At 40.2% G+C, this 12,473-nt stretch overlaps 1 protein-coding gene across 4 annotated transcripts in view; it reads left to right on the top strand.

Moving 5' to 3' along the window:
* The window catches only part of tcf12 (transcription factor 12), a 92,455-nt gene extending 81,993 nt beyond the window's left edge, over positions 1 to 10,462 (top strand). For 3 of the 4 annotated variants that reach the window (XM_078283005.1, XM_078283010.1, XM_078283015.1), the window contains 6 exons: positions 2,485 to 2,676; positions 5,534 to 5,645; positions 5,774 to 5,936; positions 6,449 to 6,681; positions 7,815 to 7,968; positions 8,179 to 10,462. In XM_078283005.1, coding sequence (XP_078139131.1) covers positions 2,485 to 2,676; positions 5,534 to 5,645; positions 5,774 to 5,936; positions 6,449 to 6,681; positions 7,815 to 7,957 — 843 coding nt within the window. In that variant the 3' untranslated portion in view covers positions 7,958 to 7,968; positions 8,179 to 10,462. Of the gene's footprint in view, positions 1 to 1,867; positions 1,940 to 2,484; positions 2,677 to 5,533; positions 5,646 to 5,773; positions 5,937 to 6,448; positions 6,682 to 7,814; positions 7,969 to 8,178 lie in introns of all 4 variants that reach the window. The other variant, XM_078283020.1, reaches the window with a different exon arrangement.
* Positions 10,463 to 12,473: the final 2,011 nt, after the last annotated feature.

The raw sequence follows: 12,473 nt of genomic DNA, 5'->3' as shown, positions 1-12,473 counted from the left end.
GGTGGGGATGACAGTTGGGGGCTGGGGCTGGAGTGAAGGGGGCTGGTAGGGGGGATTGGCAGCTGTTGCGCTGAACCGCTGCTCCGGGATTCCTGTGCTGCCTTGCCACCAGAGCCCCAGTCTGGGATCACCTTTCATCCAACATACGACCTGATGCGCATGTCATGTGTTCACATTATCTGGTGTGGGGATTAAATATTTACCCACAATGTTTTAAATTTTAATGTTAGTAACCTTTACTTATAGAGCACTTCAAAACAGTGTTACAAGGGGCTTTAAAAGATTACTAAAACTGTAGAAATAAAAAAAAAAATACAAAAGGGTGTATGTACAGAATAATTAAAAGCATGGATCACAATTTCCAGGTAATTAAAAGCAGAAAAAACAAAAACTAATTTTGGATGTAGAAAACATGACTGCACCACTGTCGTAACATGTTTGTTCAGGCTCAAATTGGAATCAAAATGACTCCAAGATTCCTACAGTTTGAATATATATTAGCAGAGATCAGGCCAAGATGGTTATGAATTGGAGCACTAACAAGATGGGGCCCAATTATAACTTAAGACTTATCTGTATTAATTTGTAAGAAATTAAGAGATATCCATCTTTGAATATCCAATTGCATGATATCAATTGGGTTTACCGAAAACACATTACAATGGAAACTAATATTATGTTTGCAAGGGTAGCATATATATATGGAGAAAAGTATTGGACCCAGAATAGACCCCTGGGGGACGCCACAGGCAACTTTGCCAATGATGACATGCACTCCAACAGAGAAATAACAACAGATAAAGTTACATCCTGCATACAGGAGGACGGCTATGACTTGAGCAGCTGGGGTGATCTGTGTTTTAACATTTGCAATTTTGTTTGCAAAGGTACTTAAAAATTCATTACATTTCTCAGAAGAAGATTGCATTGTACTGTATTGCCACTAGAGAGAGCATCTGTGCTACAGCTAATAACATTAAAAACTACCCTTGAAGTTTGACGAGAGAGGATTTGTTCGCTTTCCTCAGCTTAAAATGTGCAATACAATTCTAAATGGTAGAAGAAGGTAAGCTTGAAATTATTGACAAGTGTGTTAACATGAAGGCAGCAGAGGAATTGAACGCCTCAGAATAGGTGGCTGCAGAAGAGGGGAGCCCACAAGGTTACATTTGCTACTGTCAAACTTGTGGAGCACTCTTATAATCAGCAAAATAAACATCTTTACTTACATTATTTAAGGTCAGACCATGAGATAAAACCAGATCAAGAGTGTGCCCTCTAACATAAGCAGTCCCAAGTTGTCCCAAGGTTAAAACACTCAAGATTGACAAATCATGTTGGTTTATTCATTGGTTTATTTGCTGGTTTGACCAACATGGTCGGATCTTAAATATAGCTAGCATGAGTCTGAAGAAGTTAGCCTGAGCAACAGCAAAACACATTAAGCAGCAGAGCAGTAATCCACAAAACTTGAGGACAGTCGATTAAACAAATGAATTGATGCACCGTAAGCTCACAGAAAACTTCTAATTAAAACAAGCTCAGCAAGTTTGGGAACCAATGGTGTAAACAAACTTTTGTGCCGTGGATGTGATGTAACGGATGTGACCTTTGTATACCACTTCCTAGTAAAGCCAAAGTGGGAGGAGAGACTGAAGTAAGAGTTGTTGTTAGTCGTCTCAAACAAGAAAACATTTTCATCCTTACAAAGTGATTGGTCAACAGCTGTCTGTTTCTTTCCAAATTCTGCCTTTCTTTTTCTGTCTATGCCTTTTCAAAGACAATCTCTGTCCACACTCTTATTTCTGGTGTTTCATAGATTGATCTTTTTTCATAATCCTGTCTTATTCCTATTTGACTTTGCCAGAAAAACAGAGTTCATCAGCAGCTACATGAGCATCTCCAGGATGCCATGTCTTTCTTGAAGGATGTCTGCGAGGTACTCCTACCCTTCAGATAGAGCCTTTCTCATCTTGTGTTCCATGCGTCTTCGCATCCTTCATTTTGTTTCCTCCCACAAGCTTGACTTCCAATCCACATTCCTCACAGTGAAATGCCGTTTAACTCATTTTTTTCTATTATTTTTGTCGCCATATTTTTTCATGTTGCTTATTTCTATTTTGCCATTCCAGCTTGCAGTAATCAGCTTAGGCGTAGAAAATGTCTAATTCTAAATTAATTGTTAAAGTACTCCAAGTGGCTGCAGTGCATCCGTCCATTTTTCAGTTGGACACAAACAAGGGCAATTGTTGTCTTTGAGCACACTGTAACCACGCACCTCAAGTTGAAATGGCTCCGTTCTTGCATTTGGATTGTCTTTATCTTATGTTTCAGATGTTTTTTTTTTTCTTTTTCAAGTCCACACCATACAATCAGTGTTCTCAATTTTTGTCCTAATGTGCTTATACTAAGCTGCTCTGTCCTTCTTTCCTCTCTTCTCCCTCTCCCTAACCCTTCACTCTTCAATCCCCCTGGTCCTCCCAGTCTCGAATGGAGGATCGTCTGGACAGACTGGATGATGCAATCCTTGTTCTGCGGAACCATGCAGTGGGCTCCACCGCCAGTCTGCCCAGCGACATACACACTCTGCTGGGACAAGCACAAAATGGGCCAATAGCAGCCATTGGAGCAAACTTCCCTGCCTCTGCATTGGTTCCAAGTCGGACAGCAGCGATGGTATGAGAACTTCACAGAAGTATTTTGGATTATGAATGTTTTATGTATTTAGGATACTGCATCTAATAAGTGTTAAGATTTCTAAAGGGTAAAAAAAAAATGCATTTCTTCGGTCTAAGCACACACACTTATTGTTGCATCTAACTTTTCCAAATTCCCCATATAACATGCCTCGGCCACCTGTTCAGAATGGGTCCGCTGCCATGTGTAGAAGCTAAGACATTTTCCTCATAGAGCAGTTGAATTTATGCTGACATATTTTCCATAAGTGTAATGGCTGGCCTAAGGCTCCCCCTCGTCTTGAGAAAGGCAGTATACACAAGGGTGAAAGAGAAATGAGAAAAACAGGCATAATGGAGTGAAGTTTTGCTTTGGTGTGGAAAGTGTTTGTGTGTTGCGCTCCTTTTAGAGTTAAAGACTAAGCCTCTTGAGGAACAGGGGAACGCAGGTCTCAATATAAATCATGATGTGTTCACCCATCCTCCATCGGAGTTATTTCATTTTAAAGAGCCTGGAGATTTGAACACATCTGTAGTGGAAATTAAAATGGGGCGGCTATTCCTACAGTAATCCTTAGGTGTTGGGAAAAAATTTGGGTCACTTTTTTAAAAAAGAATTCTGAATTGGTGGGGGTTTAGATTACTTATCATTTTACAGATAATGGGTACACTCAGGCAGAAATGGCGGAGGGAAAAGTCAGAGGCAAGGGAACATAAACACATTGAGCATTTCAACCAATTATTTTTGTGATTAAGATTTTTTATTCCTTTTCATGAATTTCTTGGTCCTCCAACGTCTGATTGGGTTAGATCCAGATCCAGATTTTAGATCCAGACGTTTTCCAAACTGTATAACTGATTTTCAGTATCAGTTATCACAACCTCAGACATTCACACTGACCAATTTAGCAAGTGGTTAATTTAAGGAAATTGGATTCCAGTGAAAATATTTTCCATTAACTGTACCCAATTATTGAAATTGTAAAAAAGCATTTGAACCACAAATTAGACTGTAGAAATTAATTTAGATTATCTGTATATATTTGTTTCATATTTTGATTTGGACTGACAAATGTCAGTGTCAGTGTTAATCACACCAAAATATTTAACTTTCACACATAAAAGTAAAATCCTTTGCTGGCAAGATTATCAAAGTTGTGCTGTATTTTCCTTGCACCACTTATCGGGATTTGGTATCTCTCTTTTTGGCCGACTGCCTCTTATCCCCTCTGACAACAATAATTTATATTAAATACAGAGTTGTTAATGTTTCTAGTTTGTTATTGTCGCACATCTCGCAGCACAGGGAAGATAATATCTGCAGGCACTGTGTGTTATCTGTCATGGCGTGTTTTGATACTGGTGCTGTGGTCCTTGGATCGTTCAGGGAAGCGCGTTTTTCCTCTTAACAAAAGCACTTTTTGTGGTTGGTCCAAAGAGTCAGACTTGATGTATTTGTTACAGAGCTTTGGGTTATGGCAGCGATGTTGACAGACTGCAACTGTGAGAGAGAACATACTGTGTCTGCGTTAACACAGCACTTCCTGTGTGGGAAGAGGCTCCTCAGACGGGGTCCTCAGACGGGGCTCCTCAGACGGGGCTCACCAGCCTCAGCACAGCACAACCACAGGCTTTTACTCTGGCTGAACACCCCCCCCCCCCCCCCCCCCCCTCCTTTTCATTGCCTCTTTTTAACAACCCAGGAAATCTGAATCGTTGGAAACGTGTGTCTGAACCCACGGCCTCCACCCAAATAGAGGGTCCTCAGCTGTATGGTAATCAGGCCCAGCCATGAAAATGGCAGCGTTCTTCCCTCACCAGAGCCCCGGTCTCCCTCCTCCTCCTCCAGACAAAGACTTGTTTGGACACCTGTTGAGAGCGCAGCAAAGATTAGCGTAGCGCTGAGGAAGGGGAGGGTCTCGGGGTAGCGGGGTTAACAGAGGCCAACAGTGACTGGGGATCACATTCCATAAGAAAAGGGGAAGACACCCCCCCCACACACACACACACACACACACACACACCCCTCAGTTCTGATTTCCCCGCCTTTCCTCGGTTCTCAGAAGGGAGACCAAATAGCTGGAGAACATGTGGTAAACCTCAGGAAGGGGCATTGCGGTACAAGGCGGTGGGAGCTGACTGTTATGAATGTGGACAAAATAACAAGGAAATGGTCAGGCTTTGGAGTGGGTTTAGCTTGACATCTTCTGAACCAGGACACAGAAAGATTTGTTTTATATTAGACATAGACATGTTGTTTATTGTGGTTAGAGTAACTGAATTTCAAGTAAGTGAATTACAATGCAGCATAAACGGGGACAAAGGGAGAAGTTTTCATAATGTGTTGTAAATACGTTGTTTTTTAAACCTATTACACAGGTGTCTCTTATTTTTTGTTTTCCTCCCCTGCTTATGCATTCTACAGCAACAGATTACTGTGAAGTAAATCACCAAAGCACCCCCCAGTGTTAAGAATGAGGGACTTGAGTGACTCATGAGACCCTGAAATTGTACTGCGATCTGTTTACTAGAAACAACTTATGTAATATGAATAAGTAAATCTCTGACAGTTTGAACATTCACTCTAGAATTTAATAACAAATTTCAAAAACTCTGGCCATAAATCACTGGGCATTTACTGTTGAATACGTGAAAATGAATTTCATCCTTGACCTCTGGGGACTTTGCCACGGCTCTTCAAGGCTATTCTCTCTGTTTTTAACTATGTGCCATTTCAAACTCTTAACACATCTGACTCACCAAGCGCTTCTCTCTTACTAAAAAGTATTGTTGTATGCATTGTCTAGAGCGAATGTCTTGTTCCCGTGTTGACACCGTCCTCCACTGTGTTGCTGCAGGGTGGAGCCCACTGTGACGATGCTGCCAGCCTGAACAACAGCCATGGAGGACTGCCGAGCGCCAGCTCCACATCCACCGCAGAGCTCAACCACCAATTGGAAACCTTCAGAGGTCTGATGTCTCTCTGTCTCCACAACTAATGAGCTAAATTAATGGCTGACATGGCATGATAAAGGCATATTGTAGTATAATGACAAGACCTTATTTAAATATGGTGTCTTACCTCTTGTCTGCCGCAGGTCTTGCTTCAAGCCTGGCTGGGCATCTGCCTGCCTCCCTGGACTTGAAGGTGGAGAACCAGGACAAAGACGACATGCACAACAACTCCTCCGACGACGTCCGGTCAGATGATGAGAGCGACAAGAGAGACATCAAGACGCCCCGCGGAGGCACCCGGACGAGGTAAGGACATGCAAACAGACTAAATATTTTCCAAAAGTGTGCCTGAAATAAATTAGGGTCTAACTGACATTGGGCTTGGTTTAAGAAAAAATCACTGTTTAAACTAAAAGTAACTTAAAATATAGCCTTGTTTTTACAGAGTTTTCCCATGGTTTTGGCTTTCACCCACTTTAATGTATTGAGATACAACATAATATATACAGTTGGCACAAAGCAAGGACATGGGCGGAGCAGTAGGCTTCTTAGTAGAGGTCATGCCTCCCAATCGATGACATCATCAGTACAGAAATTACACAATTACATCAAAATTCCAAAGTGGGATTTGAACCACTAGGGGGAGCAACAAGCTGTGATTTTTCAGCACAAAATTAGTCATATTATTTTGAGCAGGATGACATTATAGCATGGTCAAATCCATTGATCTTCTACTAAAAAGCTGCTTTAGTGTGGATTTACTCTTAAAACAGTCTTGTAACCTCCCCGACTGGGTGGATGTCTCCTCCCGTCTTCAGCAGTATCAACGAAGACGAGGACCTGAACCCAGAGCAGAAGGCTGAGCGGGAGCGCGAGAGGAGGATGGCCAACAACGCCCGTGAGCGCCTAAGGGTGCGAGACATCAATGAGGCCTTCAAGGAGCTGGGTCGCATGTGCCAGCTGCACCTGAAAAGCGAGAAGCCCCAGACTAAGCTGCTCATCCTCCACCAGGCTGTGGCTGTCATACTGAGCTTGGAGCAGCAAGTTAGAGGTCAGTGGCCGCCCATAACCTACCAGTTTGACCTATGAATGGCTTCACGCTAGAGTTGTCACGATAACTGAAATTTCAATACTACTTCAGCACTGTTGCAAGACATTGAATTCAATGCTGAATTTTTAAATGTTCAATATTTTACTAAATGGCTTCTGCAAGCTGAAAATGTATTCTGGTGTCACCTCCAGAGGGCGAGTAGCCTACTGAATGCGTGGATGATATGTGAATTGGAACTGGAATTGGTTATAAGAAGAAAGATTAAAATACACAGAGAGTCTGGCTTTTGACAGTGAACTGCAGCAGTTAGCAAAAAATTAAACGCAATCAAACTGGCAACAGCATCAAACAGTCCACTTCATCTTGAAGTGGATAAACTGGTTCCAAGAGCGAAATATGGAACTATTTTGCTTACAGTCAACAAACACCCAACCGACAAATAAAAATTTCCTGTGCAAAGGTTGCTACAAAACTGTCCAAGTCAAGTGTGGTGACACCAGTGTTGGGGTTGTTACTGGAAAAAAAGTAATATGTTGCACATTACTTTACTTTTCATAAAAAGTGACAAATTACTTAGTTATTACTCCAGGAGAAAAGTAATTAGTTACACTACTCGTTACATTACTTTTGTATTACAACCTAAAAGGATTGTGCTACTTGCGTTCATTTGGCCAATAAATATTGTAGACCTAAGCCCACATTACCAGCATGACAGACACAAAATCTTTCTTTAAAAAGAACAATATTGTTGTTTTTTTTTGCATGTTTTAGCCCATTTGCTACACTGCATGCATACTTTACATTACTACTGACCATTTTCTAAAGCATACCATACCCTCAGCACTGGGTAACACATAGCTTGATGATAATTCTTGCTTGCTGTGATATCGTAGTAGTATTGAATTATGAGATATTAAACATAGTATTGGTCTTGAAGTCAAAGTTCTGGTATCGTGACAACATTACTTACATTATTACAAGCTGCATTCGCTCACTCAAATGCTGTATTACTGTATCACTTGATGTTTTGTAATGTTTTATGATCAAAGAATGAAGACACCTAAGCTCCCATTGATTACTAACTGATCAGAAACTAACAGAAAGGTTCGATTCCTATTTCTCTGAACCTACAGAGCGGAACTTGAATCCCAAAGCAGCCTGCCTTAAGAGAAGGGAGGAGGAGAAAGTGTCTGGGGTGTCTGGCGACGCCCAGTCCGCCCACACAGGGGTCCATCCTGGCCTCACTGACACATCCAACCCCATGGGCCACCTCTGAGTAGCAGACAGGTACGCCTCACCTCATCGGAGTCCGCATCCTCATCTTTAAATATGCAGAAATAGTCATAATCATCACAACCATAATCATACTTGCAAATTAATATGATTTGCTGTAACCTTGACGCTTAATATGGAGTATAAGATAGAGCTTATTTTGTACCTAGTTGTTTTGTACCATGTTCACCTCTAATCAATATATTTCTTTCCTCCTCTCTCCAGATCAAAGTGATCCAGATCATTTCTGTAAGATTGAGTCGGTGACCTTGCTTCCCAATGACAGACAGGACTCACAGTTTGTGACACCAATTGGAGGAGACAGACCACTTGAAGCAAAAGTACAAGACTGACACAATCCAATCCTAAGATTGAAGAAAAACCCAGCGTCCAGCTCCCTGTGACAACAGCCAATGTCCATCAGCAAATTTCTGCCCACGAGAAAAACTTCAGCACATATCACTGTCTGCAAGAAGCGCGTTGCTTCTGAACAATCAGAGACTGTCGCAATCTCCTCCGACCGTATGTGGAAGTTGCCTTGTGCCTAAACTGAATTGACGAATGCATTGTAACAGCAATTGTTTTTTTGTTTGTCTGTTTCTTTTTTTCTATTTATTATGTTATTGAGCTATAAAGTGTATGTCTAAAGGGAAAGTTAAGTAATTTCAAAGAGAAGCATGTGGCTTTTCAGTTGATCTACAGTTTGCCAGTGTCACCAGTAAGGCTGAGCACTCCGCCCCAGTAAGTCCCGGGCTCGTCCGAGATGAGGGGGAAAATATTTAAAATATTTGGGCACTGAGACGGTAAGAGTCAAATTAATTTATTGGCCAGTTTAGAGTGATATTTATACCCAGCTGACAATGATTGTCAGCTGTGAGAGCTCAAGACTTAAGCGCCCCATTTTTAAAAAAGATGATATATTATTTATATTTATATTTTTCCGCCACGAGCTGCGTCTTTAACCAAAACTACCTATGCTTGTTTCTGTGTAGTTTAGATCAGTCTCCATGCTGCAGACTGAGATTAGAAGAACCTGAGCTGATTTAATGAGCTCAGCAGTTGAATAATAGGCCCTTTTTACACTAGTGAACAATGCGAAGGTGACAGAAGAATGGCAAACTCTAGTTTTACTGAAAGGTCGACTTTAGTTGTGTTTTTTTTTCCTCGGTAGTGAGCAGTTAAAATACAGAGAGCAAACTATTTGCAAACCTTAGCATTCCCTGCATATTTTTAGTGTCTTAACAAAAGGAAAGGGGACTTCACTGCCCTTAGGTTCCTTTGCCATATAGTGTTAAATGTAAGCAATGACATATTTTGCAGATTGTTGTCTGTTTAGCCTGACAGTTACACGCTCTAGACTTCAGCGCAGAAGTGGCTTCTTTTTGTCATTTCCCGCCACTGGCTAATCAGAGATCGCTTAATGAAGAAGTAGTTTCAAAACGACGACCACTCTTTCTCCTGGCCTGATGAACAAATCACTTAATTTTCTTTCTGTTAATAACTCAAGACAGTAAGTCTCAAAAACAGTTACTCTAAGTAAAAACTAGTTATGTTTATTTGTGTTGTAACAAGTAATTTCTCTAGGCTTTCAGCATATAATGTCCAGTTTCAATTAGCAGAGAGAATTTCTAAGTTATTTTAAATGGTGTTTCCAAGCCGTGATATACTCAGTACAGTAAGCCAGACTAGATATTTCAAGGATTCACATACTGTTTAATATCAAAAATAGTTGGTTTCATAGAACTGTAGTACAATAATGAACAAAAGCAGTTAACAGGATTTTCTTTTATGTTTCAAGACATTGGTCATGGCTTTATTTTTTCCCTATCAGCGTGCATGCTTTATGTTTCTCCTTTATTAAGTCTTTGGTCTTAAGACTTGCTTTATATTCCATTTATTTCTTCGTATATCGTCTTCCATCATAATCTACACCTTAAACAAGGCTGCCACATTCAGAATGAGTATTCTGTAAAAAGGGAAATCAATTAGAATTAAGGATGCCACACCAAGAGTTTACATTGAGGATTTATGATTTAACAACTTTGTTTTTGTGGAAAAACCTAAACAATTATTGTGTATTCTCTGACTGCATGTGGCCTTGTTCTTCATTTCAGTATTCATGAGCTTGTATTCATGTTGGCAGTCTTTGATTGAGGGATATAACGTATGTCCTGCTCTCTCTTTCCTTCATTTTTTAAATTTTCTGTTCTTCCTATACTTCTTTGCTCCTCTGTTTGCCAAGTTAGACTTTGCTGTATTCCCAGATGCTTTCCCTTGTATAATATATGAAAAAAAAAATCAAAAGAAAAAAAAACATTTGGCTTATTTTTCACTGTAGTTAGTCTTTTATACAATAATACTGTAAGAATATTTCTTGAATTCTAAATATTACTCTTTCTAGATTTTTGAAAGCAAAAGTTTTGAGTAAAAAGTTTCTTACTTTATTTTACTATATTAGATAGTAAAAATGTACGGTTATTTACCATAACCTGTCCATTATTACCAGAAATTTACAAATGGCATCTCAAGAACATAGTAGTAGGATTGTTGCTCGTAGTCTAGAGCTTAAAAGGCGTTGAACGAGCTCAAGACTCCTAAAAGTGCGATCTCCATCTTATTCTTCAGTCTCCATTGTTGATTGATAAAAGATTTGTTCTTGTGTCAAAAGAAATTCAAGGTGTTGTTGATGCACATCAAAAAATACAGCAACAAGAATTTGAATTTTCTGTCTCTTTCAACAGAAAAACACAAAATGTATATAACATTTATGTTGCAATAAATGTGCCATCTTTTTTTAAACTCAATTGTATGTGCATTTATTTCCCTCACTGAGCAAACACCTTTTTCTGTTTCTCCATATTTACATTTTTTCCTCCTCTCTCCATGCAGTTTTATTTTATGACATGGGTTAGGCTGGCTGGGTGAAGTGGGATGAGCTCAGAAACGCGAGGGGTTGGATGAGGCTTTCCTGTTTTTGTTTGTTTTTGCGGAGACATTTCTACAGTGGATTTAGGCCAAATGAGTGTTTTATAGTATGTAACTCATTTTTGAAAATAATACCAGTGGACCATTGTAGTCTGTATGAAAAGTACTATGGAATATATGTTTCTATTTTTAATAAAGTGTGATAGCAGCGTACTGTACATGTGCTGTGGTCCTACTTTTTTCTGAAATTTAGATTTTCCATGTATGGCCGACTGAGAAAAAGAGCCCAGAAGCATTAGGTTCTGTATGAAAGCCATTCCAGCAAAAAAGAAAATGCATGAATATCTATTTTAAACAGTAAATAAACTGATCTTGAAAATACATTTATCTTTGAATATTAGTAAATAAATATGAATTTATTTCTTGAGTATAATTTTAGAATAATTTTGTCTTAATTGTGTTAATTTCAAGATGGTTCGTTCATTTTTGTCTCTTTGTTTTGTCATTGTTTTGATGGACATGCATCATGTAAATGTTGAGAAAAAAGAGATGAACTGAAAATAGAGCGTCGGGATGAAGTCGATGCGGCTATTGTGAAAAGTATAAATCTGAAATGTATTTTCTAATAAATGTTTTTGGTGGAACCGGCTTTCCATAGACTGTAGTGCTCAATCTGCTGCTTGTGCTGTGACATAAGTTAGTCAATCCTAACGCAGTTGTTCGAATACTCCTCTAAACCCAGAGGGCTGTTGCTGTAAATCACCGGCCTGGGACATCTGCACAAAATTACACTTTTGCATATGTGAGCATGAGAGAAGTCATCACATCCTGAGAGGTCTGATCCCATTTCAGCTTTCTGACAGAGGTGACAGTCTGAGAAAAGTGCTGACTGCTGTTCTGTGTGTGGCAAACTCAGTAATGCAGTCTAAATCATGACTGTCATCTTTCAATATTCTGCATAAGGAGGAAGAGAGGGAAGTGTGTGTGTGTTTTCTGTAAGAGTGGGACCACCGTGTTTGAAGGCCGACTTCCTGTGGGTTTGGCTGCTGGACCGACTGACAGACAAACTCTTGGCTCGCATTCTTGAAGCCTGACCAAAGGGCTTGTTGCTACGCTGGGAATCCTGGCTCTTACAGTGCGATCATACTTACAGTCAGAGCATCTGCCTTTAGGATGCCTGCTCTGTTGAGTGTGTTTCATTCCTTCATTTCTCTGATTTTATAATCTCAGATCACTGTTATTTGTCTCGTTTTTTCTTGGTTTCGTTGTTGGCTTCTGCCTGTCACGTCGGCGCAGAGCCAATACAAATTCAGAGAAACTTTCCATATATAATAGTTTTCTGTCAAAAGTCACTACAGTGGAAAAAGATGTGTAATGAAATCACATGAGCTAAATGTGTTTTCACTGGGATTTCTCTGCTACATGTCAGCTCTGTTCAGTTGCCACTAAAAGGCCTGCAGGTTTCCTTAACCAGGATAAGACTCTGTGCTCTGTACTGAGCATGCCCAGAGGTCCCAGCTGTGGCACCTCAGCGGAGAACAGAGCCCTTATTGTGTGCTGCTGTAACACGACACAGTGCCACAGAGCGCAGATTA

The sequence above is a fragment of the Centroberyx gerrardi genome, chromosome 1, assembly GCF_048128805.1.
Source record: "Centroberyx gerrardi isolate f3 chromosome 1, fCenGer3.hap1.cur.20231027, whole genome shotgun sequence".
NCBI lineage: Eukaryota > Metazoa > Chordata > Actinopteri > Beryciformes > Berycidae > Centroberyx > Centroberyx gerrardi.
Note: the sequence above shows the minus strand (reverse complement) of the source record. Positions and strands in the feature narration are given on the sequence as shown.